This window comes from Periophthalmus magnuspinnatus, chromosome 3, assembly GCF_009829125.3.
Source record: "Periophthalmus magnuspinnatus isolate fPerMag1 chromosome 3, fPerMag1.2.pri, whole genome shotgun sequence".
Lineage (NCBI taxonomy): Eukaryota > Metazoa > Chordata > Actinopteri > Gobiiformes > Gobiidae > Periophthalmus > Periophthalmus magnuspinnatus.
Window position 1 is genome coordinate 33,879,696 of NC_047128.1, and position 21,425 is coordinate 33,901,120.

Consider the following 21,425-nt stretch of genomic DNA (forward strand, 5'->3'; position numbering starts at 1 on the left):
AGTTTGAGTCTTCTCAGGAAAAATGCTCGAATCTTCCCATGGTTTTCTTTGTGAGATTGCAACATTCCCCAAGACAGGGCAGTAAACAAATGACAAGCACGAGACGCCCTGAGAACAAGAGTTTTACACTGATGCACCTAATATGTTCAACCACTAAAACATAAATGGACAGGGTGGGACTCCTATCGTACTATACTTATCTACACTTATGTACAACCCTTCATCACATGTTCAGCTGCAGTCTATAATATTTGTATACACATGCTCTCTGCAAAGTTCAGTATTGAGCTCTAATTAATCAGTTTGGCATGAAACAAGGGGAGAGCTGTCTACTAATTTGCCTCAGTTGCTTCACAGTTACCAAATGCTAGAGATAAACCAACACATCAGTTTGACTTTTGCTTTTTTTAGTGTTGAATATCAGCCATATCCAGCACAGATTGTGGACAGATGTTTGTGTTATTATTAAATAGTCTCCAATAGTAACAGTTAATATTTCTAGATTGGTGGAACAAGAAACACGGAGGGAGGAGAGCTGTAAATTAGAGCCTGTTTCATGATCTTAAATGTGATCTTACCTGTGAAATGTGACAAAGATGACCTGGCGAGCTGGCTCTTGTGCTATCTTGTGCGAGTTCGTCTAAAGGCCTAACTGTGCGTCGGTCTGAGGGAGTGTGTGGTCTACGTGGCGATAGGGGCTTAAACGTAGTGGATATAGATGGTGGGACTTCACACGGGGAAGGAGGTACGGAGATGGACCTGGGCATCTCCACGGTGACTCTAAAAGCCGACGAGTCAGTGAAGTTAGGCCCGCTGTAGATGGGAGCAGTGGGGCTTCCGTGGCGAAACTGTTGCCGCTGCTGCCACTCGTACAACTGCCACACCATGCCCTCCTTCGTGGCCATGCGCTCGTCAGTGGACATGCGGAAGTGGCTGAGTCTGTCGTGAGCATACTTGTAGTCACTGGGCAGGTTGGACGCTGCGGGAGGAGAACAGCTGCCCGACGGGAGGCGAGGGGACTTTGGCAAAGACTGGTATGCGGCGTCCATTGTGCTGGTTTTTGGCTTTAAAGGTGGTGTACGGCGGGGAAGTTGGTATTCAGTCGGTGTGGCACTAAAGGACATAAAATAGAAGAAATACATTGTTAAATAAATGTCTTTTCAGTGCAGTAACAATGGTGCATTTATAGTATTTTATAAGAAAAAAAGAGAGGCTTCTAAACAAAGCAAAGACAAAATGTTATACTTTTTTCCTCATTCATCTTAAACATCACCATAAAAACAAATAGTATTCATGGGTTTCAACTTCCCTCTTTATAGGTGACATTTTGAGGACATTTGACCCTATAAAATATCTAACATTTTGTTTTTAATTGTTATGTTATTGCTACCAATACCATTTTGACTTACTTAAATTCATATTTCATCATTCAGAAGCCCGTGGATAACAGACATAACTTTAAATGAAGCCTTCTTGTTGAGGCATAGTTAATTTAAGGTAATTAATTTTTTTATTTTTTTATTTATCAAATAACGGGTCTAACCTTGGGACTCATAAATGACTTTAAAAAGTTCACACAAATATTTGTTAACATTCATAGGGATTTCTAAGAATTGCAATAACCACTGTGGCCACTAGATGGAGACTGTACTATGTATGATAATCCACTGTGTCCCATCTGCTGCACTCACCTCTTCATGGGATCTCCTTTTTGAACTTTGACCCAATGCTCCACTTGGGCCAGTGTGTTTTTTCTCTGCACATGTTTGTCAGTGTCAGTTCTTGTCACAAAACCCCTTTGATAGACAACATTTCCGTTTTGTTCTGGAGGTAGATTGACTTGAACCACAGTGGGGCCGTTCTTCTGTGCGTCACCCGTCTCAGGGGACAGTCTCTCCTCTGGGGCTGTGCGGGTGGATCTGGGCTGGACCTCGATACCATACCTCACCTCATCTCTGTGCGCTAATCTAATACTGTGGTCCACTTCTCTGTCTGCTTTACTTGGGCTTTCGGTGTGAGTGGAGTTGATGTGGGCATGGCTGCTTTGAGGGACGGCCTGCTGTGTGGCCTTCTCTGACTGTTCCACGTCCCTTTAAAAAGAAAAAGAGATTAATGTTAAGTCTAAGCCCCAGTTAGTCAACCTACTAACCCACTATTACATTTGAGAATGAGAATGTTTAATGTTTGCTTTTTAAGATTTAAGATTTTTCTACTGACGATGCAACATATTCAACATCAAATATTGATCCTCCATGTAAAAGTGCATTATGTAACTGTGTTTCTGGTCATCTATCTTGTATTTATTATACTTCCTGTGAGCTGGGTTGCCTGTCCACAGATTTGGCTGGTTGTTACTCACTGGCTCATCTCCATGGAGACAGTAGAAAAGTTTAATGCCATACTGTGGAAATATCTAGCAAAGCAATAATATCTCCATGGAGACAAACATCATACCACTGTCCAATACTGTCCTAGAACTAAGAGTAAACTATCAGAGGTGTCTAAATAGTAAATTTAACAAAGGTTTATCATTGTTTCATCTTCTGTTCTTGACATTTTCATTTCATGAACCAAAGGGATAAATAAGAATCTTCTTTTTTAAAGGGCACTGTATGAAATCAGCCTTTAGGTGGCATTATTGTGCAGTGCAAGATGATAACACCTCACTGATCTTTAGTAGTGATTTTACAGAGTCAATACTGCAGAAAAAAAATCTTCTAGTGAGTGCCTCTGGCTATATCCTGCATCATTATGACTGGGCCAAGTCCAGATGTAGTGCACCCTCTAAAACCTGCAGACCTGCCCCAGAGCAGATGGCTGGACCTGCAGAGAACTGAGCACGTGCAAGTGTTGAACGTTTCCAGTTATGAAAGAGAACAAACAACATCAGAGTGTGACCTTGTCTTGAATTGACACATCGGGCAGCTTAGCCCTTTGTCATCTCAATGTCCCCCTGAGTGCCATGCTGCTGCGGCTGCTGCTCAAGTGCAAGTGCAGGGTCCCGCACAGTGTGCGACCAACCTCTTTATAGAGTGACTCTGCTGCATCAGCGCAGCCTGGTTCATGGCCCGGATCCAGCCATTCATGTCCTCCTGTGTGTCCGCACTGAAGAAATATGTCCGCATCCCGCAGTGTTCCGCCTGTGAGCCAATCACAGAGTTCTTATTGTAAATGTAGGAGCGCATTCCTGTATGGCTCGCCTATCAGAGAGGGAGACATTGAGAGAGAGAAGGGGATAAATGAGGGAACTGAGCAGGAAGTAGCTGCCAAAGAGGCTGATGGGTAAAAACATGCTCCTGCAACAGGACTGACAGCTGGTAACTTTGGAAGGAAACAAGAAACATATTTCTGTAGAGAGTAAACAGAAGAAAGAGGATGCCGACTATAAACTGCTTTCCAGAAAAGATTTACAATAAACTATAATCAAGTCTCTATCAACAGACACAGTTCTATAACACTACATTAAATTAAGAACCTGGAAATGGATAAATAAGACAAAACACAATGAAATGAAAAAACTTTGTTCAGTTCTGTAAAGCAGTGATGAAAAACAAATCAAGTTCTAATTTTTATCTTAATTTTCTAAAATTAAGTTTGAACACATTTATGTGTAAGAGACAAAGAGTGAAAGTGATAAGATCCAAAGTAAACTCTGTGTAATCTTTAAAGAATGTGGGAAAAACACTTTAGTGTGTTCCCATCTCACACAGTGAGATAAATGAAACGCAGCAGGACTAAACAAACTGCAAACATAAGTAACTGCAGCTTGATTAGGATCATTGCAAAACACAAAATCCAAACAATTTACACTGTTGTAGCTCAGTTTTTTTTTTATCTCAAAACGATTGATTATTAATTATTTTTGATACTTAGTAGAAAGTGCAAACATGTAAGTCCTTTCCTTGTGTTCACAGAGCTCACTGAACACAGGGATTTACTCTTGCACCAAACAGAAATACATTTCTGTGTAGTATTTTTATCCAAAGAGACAGTGATGCAAATTATGATTAATCTTCATATGATGCAAGAATTTGGATTGAAAGACAAGAACTTATCACTTCAATTCTTCTAATCTATGCTCTGGCATTTAGCATAAGTCACACGGGATCAGTGCTTAATGTACATTTAAAGAAATGCACATTCAGCAGCTACTATGAAATGAAATGAAATGAAATGGCATTGGCAATGACAGAGCACTGATGACTCTGAGATAAAAATCAAATACCTATTCATGCAAGACAGGAAGCCTGTGTAAGTCAGGAGAGCCACCTGCAGACAATAGTACTCACTCCGCCCGTGCACACACAGCAGGTCACAATGGAAGCAATTGACCAACACAGAATGAGAGAAAGATGACAGAAATTAAGCCAAACATTACAAAAAGTCAATCGAGGACTGAATAATAAAAAACAAAGTGGCCCACAGAAGAGCAAATGAGTGATTAAAATGAACGTTCAACCTGTCAAAACCAAACGCACCACTCACAAATGTGTACTTTGTTATATTAAGAGACATCAGTCTTGAACAAAGTGTGTGTTTACTGTACTTTTCACTTTGATGAAACAAACATTCCCGTATTTCTATATTGTACATTCACTGTGCATACAAAAGAAGAGCTAAGGGGGAAAGTTACTTAAGAGAAGGTTATGCAGCAGACTACAGTCTCGTTTCACCTAACCTTACAACGTCTCCCCCGCGAGCAGTGGGAGGAGATGCTGAAGTGCTGCTGAATACGGCCAATGCATAATTAATATTCCCAGCAGCAGAATTAACATACAAAATCCATTGTTGTAGCCTGAAGATAAAAGAGCATTTCCACAGTCTCATTCATAGATATGTTCTCAGCAGACAGTCACGCAGAGATCTGAACACAATATGAGAAGTGAAGTACAAAGGGCTGGAGAGGAGGGAATGCAGCAGAATGCCCCGAAGCTGCAGTGGTGCATCAAACATTCAGGCACTATTGTTCTTAGCTACAAGCTCGCCGTTTCCACAGAGGAGGAGCTGTGAGGCTGTAACCACTAGACAGACAAGCTCCTAATGCCTATTGGCAGTTTCCACAAAAGAAAGATGAAAAAAAACATCGAAAAGACACATGAAAGAAAGGCATTTCGAGCACTTATATGAACAAATGGCAGAGTATAGATGTAAGAGCTTCTATCATGTTCTATTAAGTGTTAGAGTGCACTTATAAACTATACTGATTCCCCTTGGTATTACTCCTGTGCAATTAAAGTAATAACAAGTGGAATACTGCAGCTTTGAGTGTGTATTTTACAGCAGGCCAAAATCCATGGTCAGTTGCATAACAGAACACAAAATATGTTTCTAAAAGTTGGCCTCAATTCGTAAATTTACATTCCAATTATCCTCACAATAACTACTTTCTACTTCTAAAAACATCAATAATTAAACACACAAACTCCATACAATTTCATGGCTATGCTGCATTTTCTATTTTTATTCATTCATTCCAAACATACAGACAGCAGGTGATTTATTGTTATCCCATCGGACTTGACAGCAATGAGGTGGTACAACCCAGACAATCACCAATAAATTACAAGAGTCAGAACCATTGTCGCTGATATGCATGCCTTTGGGCAATTTAAAATTAATTATCCATTTAGTCTTGTTCCTAAGGGCTTTTTCTTCCAGGGCTGCTGCAGAAAATCACCTCTCTACATCCATGAACTGATTTACTTAACACAGGTTCTACACGAGATGGTTTGCTTGGTGCTAGTATCAACGTTTATCCAAGTTTGGGGCAGTTTCAGTTGTGTATTTAGTAATTCTTTAAGGTTTTTAGAGGTTTAAGCAGCCAAAGAAGTGCTGTAAAGTGGGAGTGGGCGACACAACAGTATAAAACTGAATGGCAATCTAAACCTCTGGCAATCTGCCCATGTGGAGAATCAATATATTGCAATTCAGTGCTTTTAAAACAGGCTGAGAGGTGCTTTTCCTCACTTTTCCTTCTTAGTTACCATAAAGAAACAAAGCGTACGAGGATGAAAGAATTATTAGCAACGTACGCCCAAAAACGTGATGAATTTTTGTCATATTGCTCACACCAACGGTTAAATATTTTCCTTTATAAGTTATGTAAAACCTGTTATTGTCGTTACCTTAAAAGCGTATTTTCGGTTTATGTGGTCTTCTGGCTCCACCGGTGATATGACGTAACTGGGCAGAGGGATGCTCCCCAGCACCGACTCCTCTCGACTGTCTGCAAATGACACGGACGCACGTATATGTTAAAGTTCCAGGCAAACAACAACTTCAACGATGTAAGATCTGTGTAATAACATGAGGAAAATTAGCTAGGCATAATTAATGGGAATCTCCTGCGTGGATGGGGCTCGGTAGCAGCATGGGGCAGAGGGTGGCATGTGGCTTATTTATTATTTAACATGATTGATGAAAAGATGAGCTGGCTGCTACACTGCGACAACACAAAATATCTAAAAAAACAAGAGCGGAGCAAATGGCTACGAAGACCAACGTTATATATTCGATTTCTAATTCCAAACCGAGCCGTTAATCGACAATTACAACAAACCCGTCTCTGGAGTTTACAATAGGTCCTTCTTGTTCAATTTAGACCAGCAATTTATTTCATTCCTGCCAGTTAAACCCTAACCAAGTGCACTTTCCATACACTTACCTTTGTAATAAAACAAGCAGAAGTCTGACAAAACAAACCACTTCCTCTTCCACAGTCGCATTCCAGAGCTGTCCTGCAGAGACGGGGAAAAACAGCACAAAATATATTTAGAGAGACTCCTCATAGGAACATTACCATTATTCAGTGTCATTTAGGATGGATGTTTGAGACTTAATTTGGAAACAGAATAGAAGAATTAAAACACTACTCAGCTGTAAAAAGGTAATAAATATGACAACTTTATGAGCTGGAGGTGCAATGTGTAACTTTTCAGGTGCGTGTGTGTGCGTGTGTGTGCGTGTGTGTGCTTCTCTCCAATAAAATGTTCCTGTTTTGCAATAAATGTATCACAGTATGGCATTAAATGTATATATGTTGTTGGATTTATTGAATTGCATAGGACTAATTGCTCAAAAATAGCTTGAAAAACATGCATTCTTGCTGTGAGTGAGCTCTCCACAGATCTGACCCGTGACTTGGCCTGAAAACACTACCTGCTTTTCACCTTGTACATGTTTTATGCCATACTGTGGAACATTTTTTAGCAAAGCAATACCATTTCCATAGACAGAAGAAGGTGGCAGACGCTCCACAAAAAGTTACATATCATGAAACTTTAGCCAAAATCACAAATCTCTAACTAAAACATCCAATAACCGACTGTTATTTGTAGCGAAATTTTGCAAAGAACAAGCTAATTGTCCAAAAAGAAGACAAGATCCCACCTGTTTATAGAGCCACCCCCTGACGACCACTGGGACGTTGAGATTTCTTTTAATCGAATGATCCCTTTTACCGAAACTGTGTACTTTTCCACTGCCTCTGAAGCCCTGGAGGAAACAAAGAAGTTACAAATCAGTAACAACACTGGCATGTGCTGGCATTCATCACTAATTGATCTACTATTTGCACTGTGGAGATAAAGCATTCCTACATTATTTCACCTAATGTTCTCTGCCTCTTGTGGTTGCACTAAAGAGTCAGTTGCATTCTTGTTCTAATTCTCTGCTTTTACGGCGTCTCCTTTTATAGTCGCGAGTGAAAATACCAGCGATGTTTCAAATAGAGAGCTCTGAATTTTTAAGCGTAGATAAGAGTAAAACAGATGCCACAACATAATGAAATAATGCATTCTCTGACAGGTTTAAGAGGTGATTACTTACAGCAGAATGTTGAAATATTAGTTAGTCAAAGATGCATATAATAAATCTAATTTGTTTTAACTCCGTTCAGGTGTCGTCAATGCAAATGTGGAAAAGAAGCCAATGCGTTCAGCTCAAATTGTTCCGTGTATAAGTTTGTGATAATAGGAGAGACCAGTGAGCCCTGTAGAACTTTCCTCTGACCTGAAAACATGTGCTATTTAAAAACATTTCCAGAAGTTGGCAGATTTGGTCAGTTGACAGTTTGGTTCTCTCGTTTTTGAAGGCAATTTACCGGTAAGTACGAGCAGAAAATGGCATAAAACCTTATTTAAATGGCATGAAAACATCAGACTTTTCGGACTCTAAAAGGTCAGGAAGGTACTGGTAAATAGTTATAACAATATGACAGATCCGCTGCGCAAATACTGTAGCTGCGTATGTAGTGCCTGGCTTAACAAAGACGAGGTTCTCTCACCTTTGACCCTGAGGTGCCATCCAGCGGAGTGGTGGTCACAGGTTTGGTTGACTCCGTGACCATGCCGGGGGATCTGTGATTGGACACTGACTTGGACATGCGAGACTCAATTCTTAAAAAAAAAAAGAGCAAAAATACCGTAGTTAGCAGCAAAGTTAGAAAGTTATTCATCCATCACAAGTTCACGGGAGCAGACGCTGAGCTGTCACATAAAAAGGATATGACTATTTCCTGACATGGCCATAGTAGAGCCTCATCAGGGATATAACAGGGGTGTATTTTATAAACTTTCCACTATACTCTGAATCATGCACATCTAAAAAAAACAACACAGCGAGTCTCAAACTGATAGCATGGACGACATCAATCTTACGCGCAGAGTGAGGCTATCTTTGGGCATTGTAGTTTGCATCCTTCATAAGTTCTCATGACACAAACATATATCTCTGTGCTAAAAAAAAGGTCCATACAGGATAAACAGAGCAGTGCATGCAGCTTGTGCCATAGGCGGTCGACGAAATATGGAAATGTACCACAGAATACATTATCAAGGCTATTTTGTTTTGTTTTGGCCCCAGTTTAATTATAAAAACTATTCTATATAACAGCAAGCAGCTTCGTGAATTGATGAGTTAGTCTGGGATCGGTGCAGCTCTCTGTGTGATATCTGGTGTAGACTAACTTAGTTTTGGTTATTTATACGTAATTACATCACTCTTTTTCACCGAGTTGCATCACAAGGTCTACACAGACACTTGCAAAGCAGAACAGCCCCCAAGAATCAAGAATAAGTAGCTACGGCAGCTGGCGCAAAATGTATTCTACTACGAGATAACATATGCAGCCAAAGGTTCGAGATAATAGGATTTTCTGAAATAAGCAAAAACATACGATGAGAAAACATAATGAGGTTGGTTTTAAAATAGATATCACAGATGGAAAAAGGGGTAGGGATCAATTATTTCTGGTGGGGTGGTCTCTTTAGCGCTCGCTGGTTCAGTAATCACTTTCATTTCCTGTAGATTATTCCTGTTCAAATTTGCTAACCTCCTGTTTGATCTCACTGCAAAGGTGCTCTGCAGGGCTCAGATCTGCAGACCACGCACAACTACGCAGAACGCTGGAATAAATTAAATAGAGTCACTCTTCACAAAGAAACAAGTTCATCCTGAAATGATCAAGAGGTTTGCTTTTAGGTAAGTGTCATGTGTGAGGTTTTTGAGGTGTGGTAAGATGAACGCGCTAAACGAACCCTATTCTGACAGGACGTCTAAGCTCTTTGCTGATACAGAAGACACAACACTTTGCATTGTGTGCCAAGACTAAACCTAGAATGTCAGCAGAACAGAAGGGATCCCACATTGGAACAAAACATACATTATCTGCAGTGTCCCTGTGAGGCGGGACAAGGGCCAGTGTTTTTACAGGATGTCTCTGTCCTATCAAAGGCGCTGTTTTATGTGAAGCTCTCATGGCGTTTACCACCTCTGTCATTGAAACGGTTGCCTGGGAGATTTGTTGTGGCATGTGTTGGAGAGTAGATATATTTCTCATCTCATTTTGAAAAGGGGAAAAGACAGTAAGCTCTATCACCTCTCGGTTTTTTCGCCGCGGTGGAAATGAGGGCATGTTTTTTAATGTATTTAATCCTTTCGGGCAGCAGGAGCACCGAAGGAGCACTGACGAATTGATGATGGTGTGATAATCAATAACAGAGTCGCAGCCTTGAGGCAGCTGAGGTATAGACTGATGGAGATCTGTCTGGGGACCAGGCCCATCCTCGGTTTTGTCCTGATCTGACACTGCGTCTCCTGGGACTCCTGCCCTGCTTTCATAGCCACAGCAAAGGAGCTCGGCATTTCCTATTCTTTTATACAACATATCTTTCAAGTATTGACTGAAACTTTAATCCAGCTTGTAAACACTACAGATATTATAAAAGTGGCTTATTACAACGTTGAACTGAAATGTCCTCAGCCGGAGTAAGTTTATCTTAGTACGAGCAACTCAGCAGAACGATGCATTCTAGTGCACCATTCCTCGTTTGGCCGGAAACCAAGAGGTGATGCAGCATTTCCGCATTTATTAACAGGGTATGGAGTTTTCCTTCATTGTGGAGCAAAGTACAGCAGGGTTTGAAATCTCCGAGTGTGTTCAATGTATTTGTTACGCTGCTTAGAAAAAGAAACACTGCAAGATCGAAAAAAGTACCGTGACATTAAACGGTGAACTTGTCATGGAATATTGACGCTCCAACCCGCTCTCTGTGGCATTCCCAAGCTCTGGTTAATAGAATTTTTGCATCACAGAGCGCATCAACTGTAAACCAGACTAACAAACTATACTGTATGTAATGGCATTTATGTATTATGCCGCACATACTTCACGAGCACGGCTAATCCTAAAACTAATTTGGGTAGAATAAGATGTGATCAACTGCAATTAGGCTTGAATAGCTTTAGTAATCACCCGGGATGTTTGTGTCTTTCAATATTCTCGTGCCCACAGAGGAATCTTGGCGGCTTCAGTGATCTTCTTTCAGCAGCAGCTTAAATGTGATCTAACACCTGCTCCGTCTATGAAGCTCTAAACCTGCCATCAAGCTCTGACAGATTTGCAGGAACAACAGTGAATGTGGTTGTTGTAAAATAATGACAATTTATGATTCAAACACATGAAAACCCACCGATATGTTAATCTGCCGAGTATAAATCTCATACAGACCCACAGAATAATGGCGTTATAAAATACAAGGCAGTTATTTCAGTGACGCTATCTCTTCTGTCAAAACACGGTAATATTAAAAACAAATGAACCAAACAGCTATGTCTAGTACTTTAAAGTAAAGTCAAGACTAAAAAAGAACATAAAAAACAGCTGTTCCGCTCAAGGTGACTTTTACAAATACTCAAATAACTCAAATAATTATTTTAATAGTAGGACAATTGTTTTGTTTGTATCTGAAACCTGCATCTTTTTTGTTTTTTTAAGCGAAAACCTGTTTTTTTTGGACTGAACAAAAGGAGGCATTAGCATATTAACAGATTAATTAGACAGATTCATGACAGCAGACGTGATATGAACACAGCTTAAGGCAGCAGGAGTCATTATCATAAACTTTATTAGCACATTAACTCCACTGTGTTTTTTGACGTGCAGCTAACAACATGAGCAAAGTCACTTTTGACAGCCATAAAAGCACATCCAGTCACAGTAAATACATCTCTCCTCCCTCATTATTCTGTGTCCCTAATTAAAAGTTAATTGAAACAAAGTCGACTGTTGCCGCAGAAAGCCTCCGTCTAATGATCCGCATCGTGAGACTCGGTGACACGCTATTTTTAGACTCCCGTGACCTTGAACTAACCTCTGAGTGTCCCAAACATGCAGATGTACACGTAATAGGGCACTCACCTGTCCTGTAGCGTGTATTCTGTGTTTTCAGGGGAGATCTGTCCGGTTACTGGATGTCGAAACGTCGTAGCCCTCACGTTGTGGCTTTGGGACGGGGAGAAAAAAGAACACAAGAGAAAAACATCAAATTAGAGTCATTAATCATATTTGTCTCTGAGCATGTCCCAACACTGGCCATGCTACTATTGAATTCAAGATACGACAAAATTACACTATCCATCAAGTATCTCTGGCCTACACTCGCTCAAAATACATGTCAGGTCAGTTAATGTTATAAGCTGCCACGTTACTCTATGTTCTCTTCAAAAGTTTACCAAGCATTATCGATTTCAATTAGATGGGGTCATTTATTACTTTAAACACGGGGCATAAACACATGTTACTACTATCTCCAGACAGAACAAGTCACCTTCAGATTTACAGTTGAAGCATTGACTTTCTGGGCTCTTGGTTTGGTAATAAACTCTCTATGCTCCACAGCTGAGGGCCAAAGAGCAGTGGGGTCAAGCCTTTGGTCATTTATAACAATCTGCTTTAATGTTATATACTGGACTGTCCAGCTCATTGGCTCCAACAGAAGACGGAGCGATTAACCTCTGGATGTCGTTTAAACGCACGTGTTTGGGGCATTTTAAACTGGATCAGGATTTTCTGGGTTATTGTGTTGCTAATTTTATCACAGTAGCATTAAAGGTTGAAAATTTAATAAATAAAAAAATAAAATAAAATAAAAAATAAATAAATTATTTATTTATATAGTTTATTTATTATTATTATTATTATTATTATTATTATTATTATTATTATTATTATTATTATTATTATTATTATTATTATTATTATTATTATTATGTATTTATTTGTTTAGAAATATGCAAAATTAGAATATTGGGAATAACATTTTTAATTCTGTAAAAAAAAAAAAAAAAAAAGCTGATTAAAAGAAAATTTCTAAAAATATTGAGATATAAGTGTGACTATGATGCATTGCAATAAAAATCTGAAAAAAATCTAATTTGATTCTGGCTTTAGCATCTTCCACACAAAATAACTCACCTAAGTAACACTACATATATTAATTTAATTTTATTTTATTATATTATTGTGCATATAAAAATGCCGAGCCCTTTAATGGACTTTACGCCATGAGTAAAATACAATAGTCCAGACGTGTGTTATAAAAACCAATAGACTCATTTAAACAAACTTATTTGCCGCTTCTTCCAGGCTTTACAAAGAAATGATGCCAACTTATAAACATTAGAATTAAACAACCATTTCATCTTGTTGCCGTCATTACACCAGAACATCTCAGGGCAAACATTGGGTGAGCATTTCATCAAATAAAGGATTTCTAAATTTGTCATTAAATGGACAAAACTACATAAAATTAGCTTCACTTTCCACTTCTCCAACTCACATAAACCACAGAGTCTTTCTTCTTCAGGGGCTTGACAAAACCTCCCAGGAGAAGGATCATATAAATGTTATTCCAGTGTAAGAGACTGTCCCCAAAAACATTCTGACACCACATCATTATCATCAATATTAACACGTCTCAAACCTTCCCTTTTGCAGTTTCAGTTTTGCATATTCCATCTCTAATTGCCAAATGTCGTTTTAAGAACTTGTCGAAACTTAAAGTTAATTTAAGCAATTGTCCAAACCAAAACAAATAGTAAATCAAGAGGAAAATTACCCTAGACCAAGAAAGTGCCTGGCAGCCCAGCTCCAGGCTGTAAAAGTGATGACACCGACTGTGTTCAAAAATACACCACAGAAACATTATGCTTCAAATCTGGTTTTAACTTGCACTGCTTTTTTATTATCGTCTGGCTTTTCACCTCACATCAGCTCTCATCTGTCATGGTCAGTGAAAATGTATAGTTCTACTGTACACGCTGTACAACACAACAGAACTAAACAAGTCTGGTTTGCCTGGAATGTTCCATAGTCCGCCATTAAACCTACTGTATATCTAACCTTTACTCTACTAAAGACTTTTTATAATTCCTTCAAAAATATGCACTTTAATGTACTTAAGTCTGGTACAATTATTACCACATTCACTTATCGTTCAATATATGACAGATGGAACGGTCATTTTTGGGGTCGATATTTATCTTTGGCATGTTTTATTTGCACTAGTGGTACATTTTTGGTCATTTTTGCAATATAATAAGATTTGAAGGTTGCAGAAGGTTAAATAATGAACATTTATGACTTAAGTGCTACGTTCTGTTATTTATTACAGCTCATATTTATTTATCAGCAGCTCTTTGAACAATGTTACAGATTAAGAATAAGATCACAGTGGATAATTCTGCTTTATGGTTTAGTTTCTGTATTATCGTGGCACCTATAAAGAGATAGGTATAATCTAACAACGTGGAACATTCTCAACAAAGCAATTAAGTCTTCAGATACGTAGGCAACCAACCGTTTATTAAAAAAAGTTATACATGACACCATTAAGACAGCTAATCCAACATCCACATTAATGGGAAAAGAGCCACTCAAAGCAGCAGCAAAGTGTGTAATGCAGACAAAGAGGGACCTCACTGCACCACTGTGGAGCTTAGGGGAGGGTAGTGGGGAGATTTATGAGTTGACATTTTCCCCAAAGTTCAGACAGCACGCTGAGAATAAAATGGTGACAAGTAAGGCACACACAGCCCACAGTAACAACATGGCATCAACAGACAAACTAATCAAACGTACACTGCTCAAGTAGCGATGTAGCTTGTAAACTACAGCTACGAGGCTTGTCCCTAACACAGCACTGAGCCCATCAAACGCACTGCACCAGCCTCCCACATAATTAGGAACATGCATTCTTCTTTGAGCTTTTTGTTTTAGCCACATTACTTCTGAACTATTTGTCATGGTATTCACAGAAACCCCAGTCCGGATAATGCCCGAGCTCTGCAGCACAGAAGACATGTTTGTTTGCACAAAAGTAGCTTTCATCAACGCTTTTGACAAGAGCGTCCCAGATGGGAAATGAGCAGTCCTGCAGCAGACGAGCTCGCTGCCTTTTAGAGGAGATAATGGATTTGGGAAAACAGCTTGGTTGGCACGACCAGTCAGCACTTATGTTGTTTAAGTGTACTGTTACAATTAGGTCTGAAAAGTCACATGATTGTGCATAAATCATGTATTGTCATTATGTAAGGATGCACTGAAATTAAAAGTGGAGATGGAGGAACTCATAAGGTAAGTGAGGTGGGTAATCCATCACAGTTTTCTGCTGTCAGGTTTTTTGCAAAGATGAAATGAGATGATACAGCACTAATCAATTTTATACACTGTTCAATGTTTAATCATCTGCCTAATCCACTGTGTTTGAGAGACTAAGATTCATTAACTGTAATTACACACAAAGCATCATATAACATAAGATACTGAAACACCACAAAATAAAGACAAAAGACCTTTATGTATTATTAACTATCATTTTTAAACAAAGATTTAGACTCATATGTACATAAACATGATGCATCACATGATCAATCAAATATAGAGCTTACTGGTAACAAATGTAATGATTATTTATTCTTAGTTACAAAAACATTCAGCCTCATGGCCAAGTTTAGTATTTTACTTCTCAAGACAATTATCCAAACAGAAAACACAGTGACCCTCTCATGAGTCTTTCATTTGGGTTGTTTCAATGCTGAAATCTAGTTGGTTTAAACCTAAAATGGTTCTTTCTGATCAAAATCCTCATTTCCTGAAGCCCAAAACCTGCAGCCAATCATGAATCGGTGCTAGTGCAGCCTCTGCAGCTCAGTGAGTGGATTCTGGACGTCCTGAGCTTTACACATGAGGTATGTCCTCTCCAAACATGTTTGTGATTGTAGTACCTTTTAAAAAACAAAAACTGAAAGAGCTTAGGCTACATACAGTTCATTTAAATTATTTATTTTTGCATTTAGAATGTTCAGAATAATATTGCAACATTTATAAAATATGTCCAACATTACCCATCCGTGTATGTAACGCAGAGGCTTCAGTAAAGCTTTCATTACCATGCTACACACGCCATACGTGCAGTAGCAATAACATTTAACTCAATGCCATTGTTACCTTTAAGACGGCCTTGAAAATAAAACACTAGGACCACTGCTCTTATATCTGCCACTGGAATATAGATTTTTGTGATGGGCAGTGCTCGAGTGGCATAAACATCATCCTCAATGGTCTGTTTCAGGGCAGAGCAATAGTCCGTTTCAATGTAACTCTAAAGACACTCAGAGAGAAACCTGCATCAATGAATAGATCATTTCCAGTTCAATGTCCGATGAACTATGAATGCACAGATTTGGTAATGAGGGAAAACAAGGACAAAGTCTGAATGTCAACAAGACTCAGCAAACTGCAGCATGACGACTTAAGAGCAGAGTAACAGTCAGGGTTAGAGGCGGAGGACATACAGATAAAGAGTGATACTTTAACCTGGACCCTAATATTTACAAACATATTTACCACATTTCTGAGGGATTCCCGTGTCGTCTAAACTCAGTGTCAACCCCAAAACTGTTTAAAGGGTCGGCTGGACAAAGAACAGTATAAACAACGTCAAACAAACATATGAACAGTGTTAGGAAGTATAATGAAGTATAATGAATACACAGACTGAAAATACACATGTAGAATACTAACTGTGTCCTGGTACAGTTACTCTTTCATTACTACTTTCTTAAATAAAAAAAATAAAAATACATTTCATCAGTTCAGTTCAAAACCAAAACTGCACAGTGTTAGTGAGAAAAAAAAAAAAAAGTAAAGTTTTTGTGGTGAGTGCATGTGTGATTTTTCCTTCGCAAATTAGACATAAATAAATGCAAAAAAATAAAAAATAAAAAAGCAGTGTGTAATTATATGTCTTGTTTTTTGCACGATAATACAATACAACTCAGTGTAAAGTATTCAGAGTATTCAGAGTATTCAGAACACAGTACTCGGATTGGCCCGTGTCACTGTGGTTCTTTTACTTTAGCACATTTACCTTCAAATGTAAAATGCATAATAAATAAAATTCATTATTATTATTATTATTATTATTATTATTATGTAAAAGAATACATTATAAAATACATTTCACTTCAGGTATTCAGTATTCTTTAACTAAATACATTTTTAAATACTCCATCAGAACAAATTAATCCCTGGACATAGACGTAGAATAATTTATAATCCAAACACATTGCATAGTGTCATGAGATTACACCAGAGTCAATGAAGATTCTGTTACTTGAAACTTGAGTACTTCATTTATTTACCTACAAAAATAACATTAATAAAGACCAGTTAAAAATGAGTGACAATGAAAGATCACAGAAGCTTCGAGTTTCACAGTAAACCTGACGTATCGCACTCTATAATACCTTTTAATTTGGCATATAACAACTCCTTATTGTCTTGCTCTTTTTATGGCACCAATTATGTCCTTAAGAGTGCGGAATTTATCTTTTGAGTGATACTGCTGAATGGAGAGGGGCGGTGCATCCCAAAGTACTCATTAAACATGTCACTAATAAAGATTTCTGCACCACACATCCAAAAAAAAAAATGTTAAAGGCTGGAATATGACTGTGATTAATTAATAATTCATACAGTAGTTCATAAGATATCTGATTTGGTACAAGGTTATGTTACATTGGGCCCAAAAAGAGACACAACACGGCTACTTCGCAGTGTCCAGCACGAGCCCCTGGAGGCTGGGGTTCAGAAAAGGCATCTCATAACATTTTTAGTAGAAAAAAACAAGAGGCCCACTGTAATCCCCAGGCTACAGTCTCCAGAGCAAGGACATAACGACCACGATTTCTGATTTGAACTCCTCTGCCTCTCGTCTTCTCGGATTCTCCGGGTCAATGCACTCTGACACACTCACACACAAGTAGTTACTGGTACAATTAGGCACCAGGGGTATGGAATTTGATAATTAGATTAGCCGGTATCCAACAGGCACTCTACAAACTTACATTGTGCTCTACCATAATATTTACAATACTTACTATGCACTTGTGTCATTCCCGCAGAAGCTAAACAAAGCAGCACTTATCCGTTATCAGCTGTTGCACTTGTTGTAGCGGGGCAATGTTGCGTCAGGAGAAAGATAAATATCCGAGAAGTAGATTTTTGCAGGAAAAAGCAGCGAAAAAAAACGAGAGAGAAACTTTTAATCTCCAACTTTGAGCGCACACACCTCTGCTACGGCGAAGGGTTTGCGAGCCAGTTTCACTCGTCCGCACGGATTCGAGCGGCACAACTCCCTCCCATCGGGGAATACCTCAGCTGCTTATCAGATCCTCTTCTGTTCCCATCTCCCGCTCTCTAAACCACTTTTCTGTCATACACTCCCTTTTCAAAGAAATCCATATGACTGCAGGAGGATCTTTTAAAACTTGTGTAACCTTGAAGTGTGTGCTTCTGGAAACATCAAAATGAAACTGAAAAAACACACAAGTAGGAATGTCAAGATTGTTGTTTTGTTTTTCTGCTTTTTTTTACAATGTAATGGGGAAAAATGGTAAACATGACCACTTTAGAAGCAAGATTAAGCCATAAAAAGTCAACTTAAATGCAAAAGTTCCTCTTCTTCTGGTGGTTTACATCACGTTAATTTCACTTTTATCTTCAGAAAGTTGGAAATCTTTACGTTGGTTACATACTAAAGGAGAGGAAATGTAGATAAAATGAATAAAAGATTAAGGATCTCATTGTAGTAACACTAAAATTTGATGTCTTGGCTTCCCGACTTACAATGATGAGTCTGTCCAAGTGTTTATATCTGCATTTACGATATTGTACATATGAATTTATAAAAAGGACAAGATTAAATCAGCGTAACCTAAAAAAACATTTGCATAATCGAATTCAGAGCAAGTCACTACTACAGTTTTGTTTTTTGTCAAGTTCAGTGCATTAACTCACCCTGGAAATACCCACGAAATCCAAATGAACAAAAACAAACCCCGTTAATCATTTAAATTAACCTCTAATTATACCCAAAACCATTCTGTAGCGTTTCCAAGGGCAGCTCACGGTCAGTGGCATCTGCAGGATAATTTACAGGAGCGGTAAAATGACTCACTGATGATAAGAAGAAACTCAAACTAATCCTCAGGAATTTAAGACCCAGGAATTTTATTTACGGTACGTGCAGTAGAAGGTTTTTCCAGTGAAAATTGTGCAAGTGGAGGAAACAATGAGCTATCGTGCACATGGGAAAATGAATCATAGCGTGGTGGGATAAGAGTATAACGTTCTGCTGTGGCCGGTGTTATAAGCAGAATTATGAGCTCGGAAGACGCAAACTTGAGTCTCTGTGTTAGATATATTTGGCCTGTTATTGTTTGAATTGTCTTAGCAAAAGTGTTGACAGCCTCACGTAATTACAAATGTCAGCTGTGCACCAAATGGAGTCGTGACAGACGCCATTGGGTCGCGAGGGACGGGACGGGGTTCCTTCAAACAACCAGCGAAATGTAGAATAAAAACAAACACTTTCTCACATTAATCTATTTTAGGGACAATTTTGTTGCAGTATGTATACAAATACTCAGTTGTTTCATGGAAATAAAGTAGAAAGACCAAACTAAAAGACTGAGATTGATAACATCGATTTGTTTGTGTGCACATACCAGAGTATTGAGCGTGGCATATATCTGACTCGGATCAATCTCTTATTCTTCTAATCACAAGCGCGCACACACACAGCCATAATCTGACTTCGAGTAGCTGCTAACTTCATTGCCAGACCAATTCAATTAGCTGTAACAAGTGTATCATTAATATTATTAGGCTGTTAGTGCAAATATGCTTCTGCAGAAAAGGCAGAATACAGATGAGCGGCATTTGAAATCAATAAAAGGATCGATCCACCGCGGTGTCGTAGTGGCAGTCGTCTACAGCGTGTAGATAGTCCTGCAGAACAATGTTTCGACTATGAGAGATATCACACCCTCCCAGCTTCACAGTGGAGCAGTATTAATGAACTGGGTTAATAACAGTAGTGCGCTTCCTCTCAGAACTGGCCATTAAGCAGATAAGCATTCTACTGCAAGACCTGCACATTGGGACGACCTTTATCAGCGCCACAGCAGACTGCCTCAGCCTCGCTCTGCTATTATGACATTTGTGGGAAAAAAGATTATTCCTAAAAAAAAAAGTCATGGAAGATTTCTGTTCAACTTTTTGATTTCCCATGGTCCTGCAGAACACACCGCGTAGAAAAAGTGCACGATATAACAGCGCCATGAGGATGCCCTTGATAAGGTGAAGGCTTAGGAACCACATTATGGATAATAGCTTAGCCTCTGGTGTGGGTAATTTGGCAAAAACACATTTTCCCATTTATGGAATTTGATTTCCAATGCTATCAAGTTATTTACTCACTGCCATTTCACTTAAATTTAGTGCAATTTATTCTGCCAAAGTCTGAACTCCCCCTGAAGAGCACCAAGTTTAACACTGACGATATAAAATGATGGACTCTTGATTAAATGTGATTCATCGCACAGCCCTGATAGTCACCTCTTTGTCAATGAAACACTGATAAGTTTGAGTCTATATCCATCCAAGCATGACTCCGTACAAAGGCATACATTCGGAACAGCCGGAAACAGTTGCTTAAATTTGCCAGCATCTGTATCAGCATCAGTGACTTTGGTTTCAATTTAAAGAGATGACGCCTCATTAACATTCAAATCACAATCTTCTGATACAGCACATTTCACTGCAGGAACAATGGTCCTTCAGGCCAAGCTGTCTCAAAACCCAGGCATGGCAACAGCTAATTATATTAAGACTGAATGAAAAAACACAAACAAGAGAAAGTGAGGGAGAATTTTCCAGTGTCCCTGCCTGTCCCTCTGTTCTGAAAAGGCTCAAAACACAAGAAAAAAGCTGAGGAAAAATAGCTGCCGCCTGCCACTAACATCTGATTTCATGCATGCCTAGTTTAGAAAAGACAAAAGAGGCACAAGGCTGCAGCATATAAATACTGGCATTATGAAGCTCTCTGACCCACTCGAGAGTTCACTCACCGGGTTTGCCATTGGCTGCAGTCACTGTAGAGAAATACAACAATCTGCGGATTGAGCTGCGTGAAGGAGACCACCAGGACTGTGCTATTTGAAAAACATAGTGAGACCTTCAGCACTTAAAGTAAATTGCAAACATTTGAGGGCTGTAAAAGTATGAATAGAAAAACAGAAATAGGTCTTCATTAAGTTGTTGTTGCGTTTTTGTGCATATTTCCACAGTTCTTGTTGAAATAGACAACATATCTAATTGATTCAGTATTTCAGAACTTAGATATTAGTGATTTTAATAAAAGAAAGAGCAGTAATTGTTTAAAGATCTGGTTGGTTTGACATGGCAGTAAAATTACGTAGTTTAGAATAAGTTTGGACTTTTGAAGACCAACGCAACAGCCCTAAGATTTAAGAAACCCTTAAATTGAATCAAAAACTTAGACTGATCAATATGAGGAGGAAAAGTGTCATTTTGTCATTCATAACTACGAGTTTTCAGAGTCACTGGACGTCAGGGGGATTAAGTTAACTGATGAGCTAGATTACGACAGACAGCTATTCATTCTGACTCTCACAGGAGACGTGACGGCAATTTACACTGTCAAGTTTCGACAGCGGTCTCATTAAACACATTTCTGTTGTAACAAAAACTTGTTCTCACAACAAAGTAAAGCAATAAA

General features: G+C 38.9%; 1 protein-coding gene across 5 annotated transcripts in view; it reads right to left on the minus strand.

Moving 5' to 3' along the window:
• Positions 1–21,425, minus strand: part of plekha7b (pleckstrin homology domain containing, family A member 7b) — a 57,776-nt gene that overhangs the window by 15,068 nt on the left and 21,283 nt on the right. For 4 of the 5 annotated variants that reach the window (XM_033985505.2, XM_033985538.2, XM_033985555.2 and 1 more), the window contains exons 4-11: positions 11,699–11,782; positions 8,285–8,396; positions 7,390–7,494; positions 6,665–6,737; positions 6,126–6,226; positions 3,022–3,200; positions 1,692–2,090; positions 579–1,113 (exon numbers count right to left, since the gene is read on the minus strand). In XM_033985505.2, coding sequence (XP_033841396.1) covers positions 579–1,113; positions 1,692–2,090; positions 3,022–3,200; positions 6,126–6,226; positions 6,665–6,737; positions 7,390–7,494; positions 8,285–8,396; positions 11,699–11,782 — 1,588 coding nt within the window. The remainder of the gene's footprint in view (positions 1–578; positions 1,114–1,691; positions 2,091–3,021; positions 3,201–6,125; positions 6,227–6,664; positions 6,738–7,389; positions 7,495–8,284; positions 8,397–11,698; positions 11,783–21,425) is intronic. The other variant, XM_055231217.1, reaches the window with a different exon arrangement.